Source organism: Leuresthes tenuis, unplaced genomic scaffold (assembly GCF_036924035.1).
Source record: "Leuresthes tenuis unplaced genomic scaffold, fLeuTen1.0.hap1 SCAF_2, whole genome shotgun sequence".
Classification (NCBI taxonomy): domain Eukaryota; kingdom Metazoa; phylum Chordata; class Actinopteri; order Atheriniformes; family Atherinopsidae; genus Leuresthes; species Leuresthes tenuis.
In genome coordinates, this window is record NW_027325356.1 from 8,306,052 (window position 1) to 8,327,364 (window position 21,313).

General features: G+C 38.1%; 1 protein-coding gene across 8 annotated transcripts in view; it reads right to left on the reverse strand.

The window, feature by feature from the left end:
- The window catches only part of csnk1g1 (casein kinase 1, gamma 1), a 28,016-nt gene extending 7,058 nt beyond the window's left edge, over positions 1-20,958 (reverse strand). For 2 of the 8 annotated variants that reach the window (XM_072380073.1, XM_072380067.1), the window contains exons 1-11: positions 20,780-20,958; positions 14,537-14,948; positions 14,323-14,363; positions 13,558-13,627; positions 7,242-7,390; positions 5,015-5,249; positions 4,816-4,901; positions 4,449-4,533; positions 4,141-4,289; positions 3,941-4,048; positions 2,659-2,769 (exon numbers count right to left, since the gene is read on the reverse strand). In XM_072380073.1, the coding sequence (XP_072236174.1) occupies positions 2,659-2,769; positions 3,941-4,048; positions 4,141-4,289; positions 4,449-4,533; positions 4,816-4,901; positions 5,015-5,249; positions 7,242-7,390; positions 13,558-13,627; positions 14,323-14,363; positions 14,537-14,723 (1,221 nt within the window). In that variant the 5' untranslated portion in view covers positions 14,724-14,948; positions 20,780-20,958. Of the gene's footprint in view, positions 1-2,658; positions 2,770-3,940; positions 4,049-4,140; positions 4,290-4,448; positions 4,534-4,815; positions 4,902-5,014; positions 5,250-7,241; positions 7,394-13,557; positions 13,628-14,322; positions 14,364-14,536; positions 14,949-20,779 lie in introns of all 8 variants that reach the window. The other 6 variants (XM_072380068.1, XM_072380066.1, XM_072380072.1 and 3 more) reach the window with 3 other exon arrangements.
- Positions 20,959-21,313: the final 355 nt, after the last annotated feature.

Below are 21,313 nucleotides of genomic sequence, written 5' to 3' on the forward strand. Positions count from 1 at the left end.
CAGAAATAACTTTTACACCAATATGACGTGCAAAGCAAATACTGTACAGTAAATGTTGGATCAAGTTTAGAATACGTTCAAAATTGGGAAAACAAAACAAAATAAATTCTAATTTTATTCAGATTCTGACGCTTTAAAGCAAATTATGAAGATGCACTGCTAAAATGTTTATATTAAATAACCCTTCAGGATGGATGGGAGCCAATGAATAACATATCAGTGGAACAGCAACCATTCTGTCAAACTTTCTCTCTATAAACAAGATTCGCTCTCTCTGAATCAAGAGCTTTGTTGGAGCCCCACTAAAGACAGAAATATGACATCAAAGAAGTGACCTTCAATTATTTCAGGAATAGGTGGATAAAGACTTTTTGTTAGCCTATTCACAGGGCGGTATTTAAGCTTTTAAGCTATATACCCACCGGAATTACCGCATCTAATTAAAGCATCAAACAACTAAACCAGCCAATTGAAAATTAGAATGACTAATAAATGCAACATCTAAAACATGTTCAAATGACAAAGATAGGATCATAAAATGTATGTAAACCGTTGTTTTTAAATTGTTGCTTTTTTACAGTCATGGGAAAAAAGATAAGTTCATCCCATGGAAGTAGTCGGTTTATTCCATCTTTTGGACACATTTGAACAAGGAAACATTTGATCTTGTAGTGCCCGTGGATCAAAGGTGCTGCATCTGAGAATGTCCACAAATTGTTTTTTAAATAATCAATTTAATTCGTATGAACAGATGTAAAAATGTTCAGCAGGCTTCAGTGGCCAGTACTGCCTCCCTTTGTAGAAATAATCTTGTGTTTCCTATATGCGCACAGTGTGATGGTGTAATGCTCGATTACAGCATCCCTTAAGCTGCGGGATGTTTGCCTGATGTCTTGCTGTCCTGAAGTGTCCCAAGTGGGTCACATTTGTGCAATCTCTTTCTCCATGTAGACGAATGCACTTTGACACCAACAGCTGCAGAGTAACATGGAAACCCTAACAATGTCATTCTTAGGATCTGAGAGACCTAGTTTAGCTTCGAATGGTCTGCTTTTCAGCTGCATTCGCTGGGGAAGCTAGTCCTGTAAAAGATAAACTGGCACTTGCTTGTAATGAATTAAACTTGTGAATGGATTTTTAACATACTCAAGATAATTTGGAGAACTTCTAAAATCCTTTACAAGATTCAGAGACATCCACAACCTTCTTTCTTGATGCCTTAAACCCCTTAAAACGTTGACATAAAATCATACTCCTCAAATCCAGCAGAGGTTTAAATAACAATAGGTTGCACCCACCAATCCACAAGTGGATTGCAATCACTGGCTCATTCATTTTATGAATATGAAGGGACTGTACTTTTCTATGCGACTAAGCAATTTATGAAAGTGTCAATTATCTGGAGTGCCCTTTTACTGCTGGCACTGAGGATCAAATGTTTACTCGTCCAGATTGAGCAAAAAGCAAACAACTGGGTGTTCTTACCTTGTCCCATGACTGTACATGTGGAGACCTTTTTTTATTATTTATTTTAAATCTCAGTCTTGTGCTTCTAACTTACAACCATTCACGTAGAAAACTCAAGTTGCCTTGGGAGGAACTTAAAAAACCACAATCCTCTCCGCTTTGCACCGATGTCCAAGCACTTTGCTATGGAAGAGTATAAGCTGTTGGTTACTGTGACTGCATGAGAACGTGGTAGAAAGTAATCTATAAGCACCAGAATTTGTGTTCAACAATGTGACAATTTAAAATTCTGTGGAAATTTCCTTTCTTTACCACTTCCAAAACATTATGCAACTCCCATCACATACACCTAACACCTAAGCAAGCAAACCTAACCAAAGTCAGGGACAATCGTTGGTGATGGCATGGAGCTGAAATTATACCAGGAGGATCTTTGGTAAAACAACCCTTTAGCAACTCAGAGAGCATGCACTAAGCTGGCTTCATCCTGCCATGCAAAAGGCGTCTTGATCTTGCAAGGAGTGTCCAAGCATCATGAGGAGTTGTAGGACCAGAGATCAAAATGCCACAACCAGGGCTGCTGTTTCTAAAGCTAAAAATCAAACTTCAACATCTGGGGTGGGTGGCACCAGATGACATGCACATGGTGAAGCAGCAAAATAACATTTCTCAGCAAAGGTAAGGGGGTTGGAGAGATAAATGGTTGTAGATCTGTCTCACGCAAAAGGGTAAAGAACAAAATAAACACTAAGCCGAAATAAAATATTGATATTTGCTTTTGAACATCAAGTGTGAACTATTGGGGATGCGTACATTTTTTTTAAAAAAGCCAACTTTACGGGAATTGTTATTTGTAGCTGATTATGAGTTGTAATCTCATGCAGAAACTACATGACAATCGTGTGTCCTGGAGAATTGCCAAAATACACCTAATATTTTGATAACTTGAGTATTTCACTGTACTTTGAAATACTCTTTTTAATGGATCAAAGTAGGTCAATTAACTTAAAATTGAAGTTGACCAAAACAAAATTTTGCCTAAAAAAAAAAAAACAACAAAAAAAAACGTGTTATAGAGAGGCAATAACACGTTTAGAATTTTATTTATCTTGGATAAGATCTATGAGACAGATATGATTCCATGGAGCTTGGGTGGGGGGGCTGTTGGCTGATCAGGTGAGGGGTGTGTACCTGCACTGAGCCCCCGTGCCTGTCCGCTGCCAGGTGGGAGGTCAGATAGGAGGAGTTTGCTTGTCGTGTGGGCTGCACCTCCCATGCTCCTCGTCGATCTGAGACTGCTGTCTGCTCAGGAGTCGGGGTTGCATCGGTGATGTGAGGGGAAGTGAGATTGGGGGTGCAATGGGACAGGGAGGAGGTGAGTGTGATGGAATAATTGTGTTAGGAAAGATGGACATTTGGGTGTGCGTGGCAAGGTACCATGCAAGGCAGCATGAGAAATGGAGAAGAAATCAAATTAATAAAACAAAAGTGTGAATTAAAAATCAAAGCAAGGCTTCAGCCAGAGAACGGAGTCAGAAACTAACGAGCCTGAAGCCAATTGGACACAAGCTCTTTAAGGTAAAACTTTAGAACACGGTACACAGCTTAAAATATCTATTGTTTTCATTAAATGATATATAGGCTATATACAAAGAAAATATATATATATTTATATATTTGTATTCTTTGTACCAGCAACTAACAAAAGCAATAAAAAACAGATGTGCTTTCACAAGTAAACACAGGTCAGCAGAGAACTCACTGAAAAACAAATAATATGTATGTGAATGATAAGAGAGATCTTTGTGGACTGCAGTCAGTCAGCCTGAACTGCACAGTTAAAGTCCAAAAGGATGTAAATATCATTGGGACTAAACTGGATTAATGGTTTAAAGATTAAGTGTTATGAATTCATAAAAATCACCTACAGGTCACAAATAATTTGTATTTTAATTTTCCTCTCTCTAAACTATGACTGGATGCAACATGTGCATGAATTGAATCCCGTTCAGACCTCGAGCAGCATTGGTGTCCTTTTACCTTTCAATCATTTCCGTCATCCTTACTAAGATATAAAATGATTATCTTTTTAAATTCACGAACACAAGGTCAATAGTTTACAATCAAAACCAAAGGTTAATCCTCTTGAATGTTTTTAGAGGCTGAGAAATTGACGTTTTAGTGGACTGTGATAATTCTGACAGGTTTTAGGAGGCTGCTTTCAGATAATTCTTAAGGTTTAGAAGTTTGTTTTTTTCTTAAAAGGGCACCTTAGGTCTGAATGGACTGACCAATAAGTGTCATCAGAGATCATGGTTGTCATAGGATTTGTATCTGTGAACATAGATAAGCTTTGCTTGGGAAAATTTGAGTGAGTTTCAGGCTGTTTTGTCCAGCTACCTGGTTCTCATCAGATCAGAAGCCTGGCAGAAAGCACACACCTCCGTGCTGCTGAAACAAAACCATGCCGTACCTGATTTCTAACAGGTGGGTGCTGCGAGGGTCGGTCCCTGTGAGGATGGCTCTCTCTTGTGACAGCAGATGCACCTGAATCTATGTGGACAGATCCCACAGGTGTAGGCTGAGAGAAAAAATATGTAGTTACAAATTACTGACAAAATAAACAAAAAAAAAAAAAGAAGAAATAAATCAATTTCACAAGGTGCCACTTACTATCTGCCTGCCAACCCAGTCGTAGGTGTAGTCAAAGGTGTATCCTTTTCTCTCAAACAGTTCAGTGAACAGGGTCCTTAAATATTCATAGTCAGGCTTTTCAAAGAAGTCCAACCGTCTCACATACCGTAAATAGGTAGCCATTTCCTCTGAATTAAAGAAAACAAAACAAGCTGTAGCCTCACATGTGGATCGCATGAGTATAATTCTAACGATTTCTAATTAGAGCTAACATTTACTTGGATAACAATAAAACAGAATCACAGCAAATATCTACATTAACAAAACATCAGCCATCATAAATATACCTGGGAAGTTCTCACAAAGGACCTCAATAGGAGTGTTTCGTTTTGTATCTCCAATCTTCTGGTATCTTTCCTTCAGTGTATCAGCCTGCAAGAGAACCCAGCGCATGTCTTTATGCACACTTTTTTTTATATAAAAATGAGCTGCTGACACTAAATTTAGATAAAATATTTTTTAAAAAGGAGCCATTTTGTCCCAGTTTCAACACTTGGCATGTTGTCATTGTACCATTTTAACTAAATACAAAGGTGAAACTATTTTCATATCACTATCACTGCATTTCATTTTCATCTACTTCGTACACAAGAGTTGAAACATTAAAACTGACTTTGTAAGAGACTTTGGAAAATGTCCATGTACTTGGCATACCTTTAGTCCTTGCCAAGGTAGACTCCCACGGAGGAAATACATAAACATATGGCCTAAGGCCTCCAGGTCATCTCGCCGGCTTTGCTCTATATCAACAGATTTCAGAACATTTCACTGAAAACGTCAGAGAATAAAAGGTCCAAAATTCTATTTATAAAAAGACACACTAAAAAAAATGAAGCTTAGACATGAGTCTTACCTTTTCCTAAGTGTGTATTGATGGACATGTATCTGGCAGTACCAGTCAAGCTCTTGTGTTCCCGGTACGGAATGTGTTTTTTGGTCTCGGGGTCAATGTACTCTTTGGCCAGGCCAAAGTCAATGATGTGGATGATGTGTTCCTTTTTATTCCCTTGCCGCCCAATAAGAAAGTTTTCGGGTTTGACATCTCTATAGATGAGATTTTTAGAGTGCACATACTCCATTCGAGATATCTGGTGAGGAGGAGGAGTAAAAGAGTCAGTGAAGACATGACATTTAAATAGGAAAGGCCGCACAATCTGCAAAGCGGGGATAAAGATGTCAAAATGACTAAAAAACTATTTCTATTGTATGATAAGTGAAGTGCAGCATTTCTTCCAATAGTTATTTCACTACTATTCATCAAAGGGCCACTACAGCATTTTTTTTGACTACGTTCAATCACTTCATTGGTATGAAGAACAGAAAAATGTGCTATGGAAACACTGCACTGTTAATTATGGACCTTCAGCCACACCATCACTATCACACATGGACGAGAACAGGTTCAGAACCATCCTCCTAAAACCTACCACAACAAATGAGTGATTGGCATCAAAACAACTATTTGCTTACGATACATGTTAAAAGTTCACACAGCGCTCATAGGTCCTTTAGTTTAGCTGCAGCAGGGGGACAAGCTCATAGTGTTTACAGAAAAGTCCGTTCATCTGTCAAAACTTCAGGAGAATCAATAAAGACATAACTAAAAGATGAGAAGAAAATGGCTGAGATGCTGTCTTTAACAAGCCACTGTTCAGTAACACCAGTAGGTTTTTAAAAATTCAGAGGCCATCTCGATCACAGGAGCACTGCAGATTCTATGCCAACTAAATCAAATGCTACACATGTTGAGCTGTCTAAGGAGTCTAGAATGCTGGTTTATCCAACCCACCTCACTCTGACCAAACGCATGCATAAACTGATTGTTTGCCAAATGACTGGTCGATAACAGGAGACTGCACTAGAACTACTTCTGATCTATGGCATTGAAAATGCAGGCAGATTTTGGGTGGACACAGCCCAACAGTACATGATTTAATGTAATACCACTGTATGGGCAGTTTATTCAATCCGCATTATATTGCGATGGGTTCTCTGGGACATATGGAAAGCTACTTTAAATCCTCAAATAAAGCTTGGTTTGCCGATTTAGCCCACGGAAAGAAACCAACCACGTTTTGAGACAGGAACAGATTTCTTTGGTTGGATTTGATGTTTTATCCACTACTTCCGTTTCTGCTGTGAAAGGAAACGGTCTGTCCTCCATCTTGGATGTTAATAGTGAATGCTCATATCTGTGTTCAGATCTAGAAAGCTTGACAAAATAATGTATGGAAATAAATATTTACTCTTACGTTTTCTTTTCTTCTAAAGCTTTCAACAACATTTCACGGTTCTTTCAGGAATCAAAAGAGCAAAGTCCAGCTGATAAGTGAGGTGTATCAAAAAGTTCTAGCAAGAAAACAGGACATTCGACTATTTTACAATTTGTTGACAAAGTTTGTCCATCTGTTTCATTGTAAAACCTTTTTCGAGCTTTAGAGGAAAGAATCCTTTCAAAAGCACAGAAAAATATTATGATTAGTCAGCTTCAATAACTGCACACTTGACTCATGACAGCAAGGCAAAATAGTTTATCGGAATGAATGAAATTTTGGCCAAGAGATAATGTGGTTGTTTGGTCTGTTCCTGTGTGAGCCTTACAGGATTATGAGGTTCTTAACTATTTGATAGGTGTCCTGAGTAGAGATTCATTCATTTTCAGTGTAATTCCTTCTATGTGCTCATATTTTTTTGTTTTATCTGGTTTTCTTTGGGTACAATGAAGCTAAAGCTGACGTTTGTTGCACAGATTTTAAACTCAACATTTACTGGGGCGGCTGCAACAGAAGAAAAGTGGTCATCTGCCAATCAGAAGGTCAGTGGTTTGATTCCCCGGCTTCCCCGGACCCCAACCGTCCTTGGGCAACACATTGCATCTAACACTTCTATCAGTGTGTGAATGTGTGTGATAGAGAAAAGGCACTGTGGGAATGGGTGAGCGGGACATGTCATGTGAAAGCACATTGAGCTGTCAGCAAGACTAGAAGAGTGGTAAATAAATACAGTCCATTTACCATTTAATCAGTCTCTACCAGTCAATAGAGGCTATTTTAAAACAACACAGTATACTCTAAACTTACCAGCTGAATTGCTATCATTAGGACAGTCTTCAGTGAAAAGGTCCTGTCACAAAGGTCAAAAAGGTCCTCCAGACTTGGGCCCAGCAGCTCCAGAACCATGGCATTGTATTTCCCACAGGGCCCAAAGTAAAACACCTGGGGCACGCCCTCTGCTGAAATACAAAACAGATACAGACCAGACTTGAGACAAAAATTCCTGCAAGCTTCATACGTATCACGGCTTTGCAGCCAATATATCCAAAGAACCCTGTTGGTAGTTTAAACACGAGTACAAGCAGCACAGCAAATAATACAAAGCTTATAATAAAATACTGTATGTCGTCAGTGTTTCTGTTGTGTAAACTCAAGATAATTCTCAGAGTTATGTTGGCAAAGGTGTTTACTATTCCTGTCTCACTTGACAAATGATAATTTAGGTCAACAGTGAAATAAGAAGCCTTAATCTGTTAGAAGGAAGAGGAACACCACAAGGTTACAGAGGACAGAGATCAAAGAAAGCTTCAAGGTGAACATTAACCCTAAAGTAAAACACAGCAGTGCCGACAAATGCGACTGCATCTCTGAAAACTAATCTTTTCATTGCCTCACATAACAACCTCCCAACTGGATCATAACCTCTCGGCTCCACTCACTCTAATTGCTCCACAATCCTATCCATCTGTCACTTTGGCCCTTATCTTACTCCTTATCTGAGTACAGTTTACAATAGACAGGTCAGTCTAAAGCAACTGTAATAGTAAGACTGGCCCCCATATTCTCCTCCGTTGGTGTTTCTGGTGTAATTCTGGTGTTCTAAGAGCAAAGCTCCTCGTTACAGTTAAAGCTTTAGAAAAGTTCCCAAAATCATAATGTGAGGCAGTTTATGTTATTATCTTAGTAAAATCTACAGAAAGAAGTACATTACAGATTATTTAAAGTATAATGTGTGTGCACTCCAATGCTTTTCAAACCATTTGTAAATAGAAGCATCTGAAATACCACCATCATCCTGACCATATCCTGAACTTTAGTTTCAAAGAACAGGAAATCAGGTCAGGCTGTTAACTGCCGTTAAGGAAGCATGACTCAATGCTTTCCTCTTTTTTACCATCAGTCAGAGTCTTATTAAAAAGTCCCTCTCAAGAAAGTTCAAAGAAAGTCTCAATCATATAGTCCCTGCTTTCTCAAACTACTTTGGCTGCGCTCAGTCATGGGAAATTAAAGAGAAAAATTAGTGGTGCCATTGATTTTCATGAACCTGACCCAATAGCTGGACTTCACAACACAGTATCCACAGAGTTTGATATTAAGATAAAAACTTTAAGATTGTATAAATGAATATGCCAAAATGTTTATGCATGTAAAGCATATGTTTGTATAATATATTAAATCATTGCATACTGTTATTGTTGGACACTTCCAGGTAGATGACTTTATCCTCTAATATAAAAGGTTTAGACAAGCCTTAATTAAATGTTTTAGTCACTCACAGGGAGGACTAATGATCTGCAAACACAACAGTGACAAATAGCCTTTATAGAACACACAGTGGAAAAAAGGCTGGACGCACTGCCAGCACAACACACTTAAAAATATATATATATATATATATATGTTTTTTTACTGAATGTGTGGCAGACATCGACTTGCCAGCTGGATAATGGGAAGAACAATACAGCATGTAAAGTGTCATGAATGCTGTCTGGTAGCATATGTGAATGTAAGAGTCATGCTGTGCTCCATCCTGTGTTTCTGAACACATCACATAGTTCTGTGGGTTGCTAATTGTACCACAGGAATGAGTTCCTTGCAACTCCAGGTGCCTGTGGGAGGCTTTAAATGTGTCAGATTGGAGATCTGCTGTAAATCCACAAATGAAACATTCAATTTAAACAAGTTTGTTCAGTATCAACGAGCAGAAGACCACCATTGTCTGCAGCAAAATAGGCATGGTAACAGACTCTGTACAGCAAAGTATACTCACACACTACAGGAAGACTTCAACTTTGATGGAAGCGACCATTTTCGTAGGTACCACTTTTGACCTCAATCCAGTTTTCTTAAACTTAATGAGAGCAATGCCTGAGTGAAGAACTGTTTCAACAAAATGTCCCAACAGATAAATATGCATCAGTGAGGGAACAACCAGTATTTCACAGATGCAAAACATTAAAACGGCTGCAAATTGATAAATGAGCTTTTGGACTTAAGTGTTTGGTTTATGTTGCAGGAATCCAGCACAGACCTTAGAGATAAAAAAACATTCATGTATACAAAAGAGCTCGTGTATACTGTTTAATGTCTGTCAGCTGATAAAAATATGCATTGCTGAAATCTGAGTGGTTGGCTGCGATTCAATGACAAAAAGGGGAACAAGACAGATGATGAACGAATATTACTGGCCTGACTGAAAGACCCAATTTGCCTTTTATTTGACTTCCATCTTTGTGATCCTCCTTCCCCTTTAAGCCCGAGTTGTTTTTCATCCCTGACCACACAGCCCTGACACTATTTTCCAGATTTTTTTGGCACACTTCCTTGCCATTTCTCATCCTCCTTTTCAACCGTGTCTGTACACTGCTCAAAAACGCCCTGTTTACCTCCCAGAAGGTTTTCTTCTTCATCCTTGTGACCATTATACATGTTCTATATACAGACTATGGAGGTATAATAAAGAGCGGCAGGGTATTCATGCTGGATCTGCAGTGGCTCCTCAGAAGATTTTAAAGCTATTGTGGAAAATAGCCAGTTACTGTTAGACATCAAGTTTGAGTAACTGCATGACACATCCAGCCTATCATTGGTTTCTCAGCTCTAGCCTTGAATCAATATCAAGTTGGCTACATTGCACTTTGGACAGATGAATTTCCTGGCTTGCCACTAGTCATGGCTTCTTTCTCCTAAACTTGCACTGATGACTGCAAATCTCCTCATTTGTTGAATCATTAATTTGACAACTGTGCCATTTTGTAACAGTAATTAGCACTCTTAGTTTCTTAACTACTAAAGAGGAGTAAATGTTGGAAACCTCATAGAAATCAAGACTGAAAATCTAACAGAAGAAGAAAATAAATGTATAAAATTATCATGCAGGCTCGAGACGGGGACCGAATGGAAGAGAAGATTCGATGCAATCTGAGGCATTTTTATGGTATGAATTTGATTCATTTTGATCTTAATGAATTAGATTGAATTGGATTATATTAGGACTGAGTTGGGCTATAACTTGATTGAACCAGACAATATCCTTGATGTTCCTGGAGGTGACTTTAGCTGTGAATTGGTGTTACATAAAAAACAAAAAAAAATACAAAAAAAAAAAAAAAAAAAAACTGAGCCTAATAAGTTTGTTCCATTTTGTAGCAAGAAATCAACAATTGTAACTCTTCTAATGGAAATGTTTTACTGAAAGACGAGTACAGAAAATTGATGTGGCTGTTTAAATACTGAAAATCCTTTTCTTTAACTGATAGCTTGAATATACAGTAGGCCTTTATCCATTTCTAATTCCACTAAAACACTTTTCTCAGGTTCATTTACGCCCTGCTTTTTTTTCACTCAAACCAAACTGCGTACTGAGAAATGTTTACTCCTTGCAGATGTAATGGTTATGATGAAGTATTTCATGATGAGACCTGCCAGATAATACGTTTAACAGTTCAACAGTGTCCACCCAGCATAAAACAAATAGCTTTTCTCTTCAAAACCTCCTTTTCTTTAACAAAATAATCGCAATCTTATAATCTTGAGAAGCAAAATCAGCATTGCAATGCTATGTGTATTCTAAAATCAGATCTGAAAGCAAATACTTGATGCCTAATGGAATCACCCTCATTAATATCCAGTGACAGTTGGTTCTGCATCAGAAAACAACACCTGATTGAGCAGCGAGTCCTACAAAAGGAATTCATGAAGACCCTGTCAAACAAAGACTGACAATCACATTGGCTGAGAGTAATGTGGCCCAGCACACAGCCAAGAAAAAATGAGGTCACGTAATCCCATCTGGAGGAGAGGACAGAGGTAGGTTAGTACTAAGAGAGGCAGAACCGCTCTGTAAATATTTAATGAGTTTCCGCACAGTTGGCCTTTTCCAGTCCTTGCCTTTGCAAAACAATAGCCATTATACTCCCAGTTGGGTTATCGTATGTACATGTAGAGCTCCAAAAAACTCATCAAGGATCATATACCACAATAAAACAGCTCTCATTTTCAATGCTAAACTGTGACTGAGGTCATCCATAAGCCTAACACTGTGACACCACCGTGAAGATGCCATTAGGTAATAAATGACCAACCAGAACACCCACAGCTCCAGTTTAGATGCAAATTATAAATAGGCATCAATCTTTAATAAAACTATTTCCCAATGACAGGAACAGATAAGTATTTAGAGATTTTTCTATTATTCCAATGTTTTTAACAATCCCACTCATCTATTTCCTCAAACACCAAGCCTGGTAAAATGCGCTTTTAATGTAATTTTCACTTGTGGTCACTTAATCCTTGAACTAGTTTTCTCAGTGGCTGCTGCAGCAGGGATGCATCAGTAGACTCTAATTATCTTTTCTGACATAACGTGGAACAGAATTAACAAATGAGAAAGAAGCAACAATTACTTAATTTGGCTTTTATCTTAAATACCTTAGACTAAAAATTACAGGTCATAACTGTAGAAATAAAAGGAGGAAATGGAAAAACAAGATCAGTTATTTTGGGGTACAAACTGCCTGCTAAAAACTTTCAACCAAATACAAGATCCATGTTTACTGCATCAAGAAACCTAAAAAAAACACAAATGGCTACACTACTGTCAGGGATAAAGAAAGCTTTGTTTTACTCAAGCTAAGCACAAACCTCAACTAAATAGCTTCCTAATGCTAATAAGCATAAGCAACACAGGGACAAAGCATGCTGCTCTGTCAAAAGCCTAGTTTATGCTTCTGCGTCATGTGGACCCCTACGCCGACGTGGACCCCTACGCCATGTTTCCATGGATTTGGCACATGTAACACAGCTTTAAGTATAGAGCAGAGAGGTCATCCCCCAATCTGAGGGTCAGCGGTTCAATACCCAACATCTCCCTGTGTTCTTGGGCAACGCACTGAACGTCACATTGGCCACTGATATGTTCAACGGTGTGGGATTGTAAAGTTAAGCCCTGCACGCTGTATATGGAGCACACGCATAATGAGAAGCACAGTGTAAGTGTTTATGTGAATGGGTGAATAAGATTCACATTGTAAAGCATTGTGTAGAACCTAGAATGAACTAGATTAAAAAGGCACTTGATAAGTGTGGATCATTTAAGCATTTTCCATCCTGTCATTAGCGATAAATAATGGTATTGTCAGTCCAAACCTGCACTGTTTTGGACCGGCCAAGGCTCACTCATGCACACACCTTGAAGGAAATGTTCCCAACGACAACTGAAGCAGTAGCAATCTTTACATATATAAGAACTGCTCAGGGTTTAAAACCAAAAACCCAGCTGAGATATACACGACTTCAACAATACATAACGACAATATGCCAGTGGGACAAACTTTAAAATACAGCTTAACATGAACTAAATCACAACTTGTTGTTAGACAAATAATGAATCTATTGAGGACGGATAAGTGTATGCACAGCTCAAAATTTTGTTTTCTTATTTCTGATATCATTGTGTATCATTAGTAATGCTCGCTGATGTACACGTTATGATCAGAGTGCTCCTCTTTGTAAGTAGTCTTCTACTATACAGTGGATGAAAGGCCCAGGCAGTGGCATTCAAAATAAGTAGGCCAAGTGCCCTTTGAGTATCTGTTGTACTACGCAAATTAAGAAAGTATCATCCGGAGAGACTTTAAATCATATGTCATGTAGTCTGCAGTAAAAATCACAGGGGGAGGGGAGGGCCAACCAAGAAACTCACGTCAAGTCTGGGTACATTTGCTTGACAATTTGACTTTACAAACTCTGAAAGGACAGCTGTACTTTTCAGTCAACCAGAAAATAAGATCAACCGCATATGCTTTGTGGGTTATTAATGGCCTTAACTTCAACTCTCGATATTAAACCCCCACTAAGTCCATTTCCAGAGAGGTTACCGTTCAACACCCTCCATATGCACGTAGACATTCATGTGCTCCTCTAAACCACATTCTGGAGATTAAAATAAGCTGCTGATCCAGCTTAATATCAGCATGTAACCTTAGTTGAGTAATCACTTGTTGTGGAAATGATGCAATCTTTGGGCTGATCTTCCAAAATAGCCAACTCGTTATCATGAAGTCACATATAAACACCACAAAGAGTGGAAAAAAAATGATGAATAAAAAACCTGTGATCTCACCTGTTGTTCCCAGAGTTTTGTAGAACCGGTACTCCAAATGTAGCTGTGGTGCCCTCGACTTTACTGGTTCCTGCACAGTGAACACAACCAAACCAGTGAAGAAACAAAAAACTAATCATTTACTGCCTTGTTAAATAGGATAAACACTTGTTGCTATAAATAATTAGAGGGCTTTCCAGTATAAATGATATCTTTAGTGACTGACAGTTTTGCTCAAATTAAATATTTTTCAAGTTCAGGTGCCAGCACACAATACAAGCAAGTATTAGTAGAAAACTATTTGCTGATGCAAACTCATGTCAGCAATAATAAGAGCATCTGCCAGGAATCATAACCAGTCCATCAACAAAGGGAGGACATGCCTTTCTAAGCATCTACACGTCATTAACAATTCTCTCCAAACTCAGAACAGTCACGTGCAATAGATGCCTGAACTATCTAAACGAGTGCAAATTAGACACCTGATTGATTTGACCAGCACTATGCATCTGTCTTTTCTGCTTCATTACATACTGATTAACCATTTTGGTTTGTCAGTATTGCTTATTTTTCATTCAATCAATGAATATAAAAACAAAAACAAGCTCTTTCTTATACAGCAATGTTATTTTCTACATAAATATCACTGATCCTGATTTAAACCTGGATCAATTTTATATCACAACGGAATGCTGTAAAAATGACGAGTAAAACTTTAATAATTGCTATAAAAATCAACTGCAGAGGTGAATAGTAAAGCAAAGGAAAAAAAAAGTGAGCACTTACCAGTTTAATAGCTACATACTCGTTTGTGTAGAGATTTTTACCTGAAGTGAGATAAGAAAGTATGGGCACACATTAGATAGCTTTTTGGAAATTTGACACCACTTAAGACTGGCATGAGCAACTCTATAAGTGATTCATTTTTTTATCTGCTAATTTATTTAATTTCCCAAAAACTCTGCAGTATAAATTTCCACCAATTTAAAACTCATCTTACCAAGTTTCAATTCACCAAAGTTTCCACAGCCAATCTTCTTTCCCACTCGAAAATTTGGCCCCACCATGAGAACCCCAGAGGAGCTCGAGGAGCCAGATGGTCGGGATGAGTGTCCGCTGCGGCTTCCCTGAGAAACTTTGGTGCTCCTTGCCGGCCGCTCGCCATATTTGTCTCTTTGTTGATCCATGGCGTGTGCAGCACAGGTCAACGGGGGCCTGCAGTGATGTATACGAAGGCCTCCTGGGCCGGGCCCACCACAGCCACAGCCCTAGTCACTGGCAACACCTGAATGACACAGTCACTCTCATGGGCCAGAATCTGGAGCAGTTAACAGACACTCCTGCTCGACCTCACCCGGTAACCTCTAACAGCTGTTAGGCCTCAACATTTGTCACAGAATGAAGGTGAAGACCTGTAACAAACAGAACATGAGATAGAAGACATTAAATCTCTAGAAAAACAACAGCACATGGGACATATAAGCGCCTCCCATGTTAGAATAATATTCCTATTAAATATATTAGGTTAAGGAACAGGTAAAAACTGTGGGCTGATCTAAGTTGATGATTAAAATGCATTACAACAGCCTCCTGACTAAGGATGCAACGATTACTCGACAAAAATCGATAACATAATTAGTCGCTGACATATTTAATTGTCGATAATTGTCAGTTACGTCATCACACGTCTTTTTCACGCTGTCGAGCTGAACGTCATTTTTCGTGCGTAGCCTGCTAGCTATAAATAGGCGGAGTTGTCTTGGATTTTAACAATAAAGTGCAACATTAAAATTGTATTATTCAACTTCACAGTCCAGTTACATTCATGCAGTATTCTTTTTCACTTGTTCACTTTTTGGTATTGATTTGACTGTTGGTGCATTACAGCCGCACTCTTCTTAGCATTTTAAGTTACTGTTAAAAGTCAAGATAAAATATGGCTTGAATGCATTCTTTTTCAGTTTTGAATTGTTTTAATTAGTAATTAACCGATTAGTCGTTATTAATCGTTTCAATAATCGATGACTAGTCAACTATCAAAATAGTTGTTAGTTGCAGTCCTACTCCTGACTCTCATAACAGAAAATGCAAGAATAAAGAAGTTACGTTAATACACGAACGCTTTATCTAAAAATATTGATTACGGACTAAAAAAAGTAAATGCAAAAAGTCAAATGAAGCGGACATTGGAACTATAATAGCTCATAATGATGAAGTACTTTCTTTAATTTTTCACTATTGTTTAGGTTCAAATAAATACAAAGAAATAGAGTTGCATATATCAGCAGAGTTTCTTTGAGGGTCAGCAGTCCAATAGGACTACGACAACTGGTTTAATTTGAAGAACCAATTAAAGTAAACCTCCATGCTTGGCCTTCAAGCGTCATTACAGTTATAAATGACATGTTTACGTCACACTTTACTATGTCTAACTTTATCAAAAGAGAAAACTTTACTCATTTATGACGGCCATTCGTCATTCACAACCTTTAAAACTACTGCAGAGTGCTAAAGAGGGACAGGGGTGGCTCAGAGTACAATCGTTGCAGATGGCAATCAAGTCTCAGTGGTCACTGAAAACACAGCAACCAGTTTGAACATCAACACAAGGCTTAAGTCTTGGTTTGTGATCATGAAAGGAACTCACCACACACAGCTTTAGCCCAGCGGACATTGCCATCAGAAAATATTGTGTGAACAATTATATAAAGCCACATCTGCTTACAAATACACTGAAGCTTAACTGATTTCTTAACTTGTCTCCCTCTGATTACTGACCACAAAGGACGTTTGTTGTGTTGTTATGCAATCACTATGACCTATTATGTTAAATCAGTTGTAAATCTTTTGGGATATCCTGTTCTACCTGTTATCTTAAGTAAGTTTGTTTACTGAAAGAAGATGGATGTCAACCGTTGATAACGTGGATTTAAATTCTGCTAATATTTCCATCAACAGACGTGTTTATGGTTCAAAACAAAACAAAAACAACCAGTATAGCTTTCATCACAATGCTGTAATTCCTGAGCATGGAAAGGCTGCTTCTCAAAGTATCATGTGTGGGTTTCTGGATGACTCATGCTCAGTATTGCCCGCACAGATCTAAACATCAAAGACAGCTAGTTTGCTCCCAAGGGCAACTGTGCACTGTTGCCATTACATAAAACCAGGAGCTGAACAGCACAACTATAAAATCAGGTTTGTAGCAGAGACCAGTGGTGATCACTTCTAATTCAGGGTGCATGAGTGTTTAGATTTGCTCCTGAGTGAAGAAGAGTTTGACATCCACACACACACACACAAACTTGACAGTCAAGCTCTTTTCAAACCATTTACACCCCCTATTTTCACTGATTATATCACATACATTGCAGTCCACAACCCAGACATTAATTGCTTCTATCTTGTCCATTCTGAGTTAATTATCAAAATTATTTGATTACAAAAAATTATACTTATCTAATAGCAGTGGAATTTTAGTTTATTCCGACTTGTTACAGCAACATTCAGGTTAACCGTGCTTGAGTATTGACATTGAACATTAAACTAAAATTGATTAAATATGTCTGCAAACTTTTCTTTTTCCTCTCTTTTGCTTTAAACATGAATGTTTTGTTAAGGATCCAACAGACACAATCTCTCTGCTTTAATCAAATTCTTAAGACAAAATAAAAATGTTCTTAGAGACAAAAAGAGTTCAGTGTTTTATTAAGTAAAAGCTAATATGTTTGAAATTTTCCTGACATTAAAGTCTGCTGCTTGTTTTCTACACTATCCCTCTTTCACCTGCAGTATTACACCAACAGAGCCACTCCATTTTAAACATGTTCAGACATGCCCAACAAGAGGATTAGCATGGAGAAGAAAACATTAAAGTGGTTTGCTTTCAAAACTTGAAAGTAAAAAAAGATCTGCAGCCATTAACTGCAAAGATGTAAGAAGATAAAGCGATAGATAAACAACACCTGATGTCAAGGTTTTATCCGAGTACATGAGATCCAAGTACTTTTTAAATTTGTTTTCTGGTAGTTAGTAGTAAGTAAATTACCAAAGTCTTACCAAAGGTCCTGCCACCCAATAAAATAACAATAGTTATTAGATTTGGAAAATGTTTAGTCTCAGCTGGAACTGAGTCAATGCTTTTCTTCTTTCTCATCTCATGTGCATTTACAAAGACATGTTTACAATAACTGAGTTTTCATTCATTTTTGATCCTACTAATGAGCCAAGTGAAGACCAAAATCAAGCAATGGACTGGACTGTTAGTGTGGAGAAGACACTGCTGTGAAGTTCTGCCGTCTACACAAAAAGCGTCTTAAGTTTTGAGGTGAGGTGAGGCAGGGAATCCCCAGCCCTTATCCCTGTATAGGTGCCATGTCTAGTGATAAATGAGGAAGTGTTTCAGTACACACACCTTTTGGCATGCTATAAAAGGAAATTCATTTCTAAGAGGATATACAAGGATTTTCTCAGCTCAAGACATTTGTTATTGAACTTTTTCTTTGCTGATGTGTTCACATTCTTTATACAACACATACAGCAAACAGATACCTCGGTACATACTGGCTGGGACAAGCTTCCTAACATTTGTTCTGCAAGTAGAGCATATTTTCCACGGTCGAGTTTGATTAAATGTGAACATTTATTTAAAGTAATAAGTTATTTTAGACAACACCGAAGGTATAACAGGAAATGATGTTTTCAGACTTACATCCCAAAAAGGAATTAGAAAATTAAAACCAAGTTAAAGGAAAACTTGCTCTCGATCCTAAATCTGAAAAAACTAAAGATATTGACCTGATGTAATGTGTTAAGAGAAACACAAAGCTCGAGTTCAGATGCGGTTACTGTGTTCATGTTCTGTTTTATGAATGTCAATAGATATTTGATTGTGATTTGTGACGATGGGTTTGTGTTGAGTAGATAAGTCATACATGTGGCTGCCTGTTTGATGAGGGTATAGATCGATGATGCCACAGCCTAATGGCTGATGCGGTGCTCATTGGCATAGCAGAGTTCGTTTGACACAAGCTTGCTCTGTAAAAATCACTAAACATGACTAATGGTCTTGTAAAGATTCTTACTCATTCTTCTTCCAACAATTTGCAGAGGTCATACAGATTAAACGATAAGGTAATTCAATTCAATGCCAAGCATGCAAGTGCAAAGGAAAATAAATTCCACCGATTCCAATACACCCGACACACAGTCTAAACAATTGTGTCTTTATGTCCATGGAAGAAGGCTCCTCTCTAACGTCACAATATCCAACGGCTTTATAGCTTTGGACGAAGCTCATTCTGCATTAAAACAAAAAGTAGTTGCTGTGATTGCAGGTGTTAAAAGTTGATCTCACATGTCCGACATTGAAACCAACAATCTCTCTAAAAATATGTACCAAACCCTGGGAATCACAAAACAGGGAATTTTATGGTTGTATGAATATGTAAACAAGCTTTTATCACAGCATCACTTTACAGTGTTGTGGAGAGTATAAAAACGAACACGTAGTAAAATCACAGCCACAATTTCTATGATACTTTTGATTAAAAAAAAACAACGTATTTTAAAGAGTTTTTGCAAAGTGGTGTAATTAGTTAATGACTGGTTTTAAAATCTGAAGCTAATTACCACTTTTCAACCTTCAGTGACAGTAAGATGGCACCGAAACCCTTCCAAAAACCTTCATCAATCTACAAATTTCTCTTTCAGTTTCTTGTGAAAATGTGGTGCTTCTGGGTAATTTGCATATATTGAAATGAAATCTTTTTTTGTTTTTACAAAAGGCATAAAGGCTCTGAGTGCAGTGATTAACCTTCAGTGGAAAGATCAGACTGTGGGGGGGAGGGTCTGCCGACAGTGCAGACTCCTACTGTGGCTGTGCCAGCTACCACCTGCCTCTCCTCTTATGAACTATAAGTGGTTGGAAGTTAGATTATTTACACAATTTTCTCTCTAGGTTTATTTACATAGATTTTCTACAATGAGAAACACGTGGTCTTTGTGTGCACCAGCATCCATGACAATTATCTGGGTTTGTTCCCCAGAACTTATAAATACTGCATGACCATAAATATGTAGCTAACTTTTCAGGGACAACTTATATCTCACTTGAACATAAAAAAAAGGTGCTCAGGATAAACTACAAAGCTTAAAGATGTTTCTAAAATCTAAATATATATTTTCAACACCGCAAACTAACTGTCCCGAAGTCCTGGAGTTACCCAAGCTGAGACCTGTAAACAGTGTACTTGAGTTTAAGTTTGCTTTTAAAATAGCCCAGCTTTTTTCTTATCAAATGGAAAATTTGGTAACTCATTTTGTTGGAAAGTGAGTAACAGATCATGTGTCATGCTGATCTGTAACAACAATCTGTGCAGCTGATCAAGGAAATGCACTTTGAGACAATATCTTATCTGCAAGTTTGGTCACCAAAAACGGAAACAGAACATGTTGCAACATCACTGGGTGGTCCAGTTTTACTTGAAACATTTGCACCTTGCATTATCAAAAGTGCACCACTTCCATGTGTGTTTTGATTCAATTCTGCCCACGATGAGGCTGAAAGGGGGCCTTGGTCAAATGCGAAAACTAATATCTTATTCCAAACCCGCCATCCTGTCCGCGAATCACTAACTGTCACCTAAAAATCTGTATAAGAATGGGCATATGTTTCAATCTAGGAGAAGTTTTTTAAAAGGAGCAACTGGGACTGAAATAAAGATGATCGATCCTTTGTAAGCAGGCCTACAGTTGAATCAAAACAAGGAGGCGAGTTGGCAGCTGTGTGCCAACGTTTCATGTACAAAGCCTACCTCAGTAGTCTATCATAAATGGTGGTCAAATCGATCAGTAAACGATTTAGACATTTAAAAAGTCAAATTATCAGTTTTCCAACATCAAACCTGACTAAACAGTTAACGGCTAACGTTAGCAAAACATTACTTAGCCACAGTGACTGGTCTGTCTTAAAATATATTCAGTGAAAACCTACGACATAGATTTTCCCCTTGTTTAACGTATACAATTGAGGTTTTTTTAATTTTTTTTTTAAAAAACAGAAAACCAATCCCGCTCTTTGCTTCATATTAACACCGAACACCAACCGCTGGCTGGATGACAGCTGGACCGAGCGCAACAAGGAAATTAGCTTCGTTAGCAACAAGAATATTAGCTCACAGTCAAAAACCTTCCACTAAATGTTGCTTTGCTAGCTCATCAAAAACAAAAACAACAAGCTCACCTTCAGCGTGGTGAATCCAGAGGATTGGGGCAAAGCTTGTGTATTCCTCAGGTCAGAAGCACAGTAACTGTGCCTGAGGTTTCATGTAAGCTTTTCTACGCTCTCCTTGTTACTGGTGTTTCACGCTAACAACCGTTAGCGGCTCGCTTCATTCTTCATCTGCCTCCGCTGCTCGTGAAAGGTTCGAACACACCGGATGTAGAAAAACGGCACCGCCCGCTTCAAGACTCACACTTCCAGGTCATTGATAATGGCTAATTAATAATCAAACCACTGTGCATAATCATGTTGGGCTTAATTTCTCCTGCATCGTAAAACCACACATGTGCAAGTCTGTGTCTTAAGATCCTGATTTATGAGCGTCAAACCAAAGTTTATTTGTGGTCCAGCTCAAAAACAGCTGTGAGCAAAAATCATAGCTTTTACACAACTGCTTGAATACAGTATATATTTATCTGAAAAACAGCATATATTTGTCTGAAAAACAGCATTACTTACAACAGTTTTTACAAGTTTATTTGGTACTGCACATGC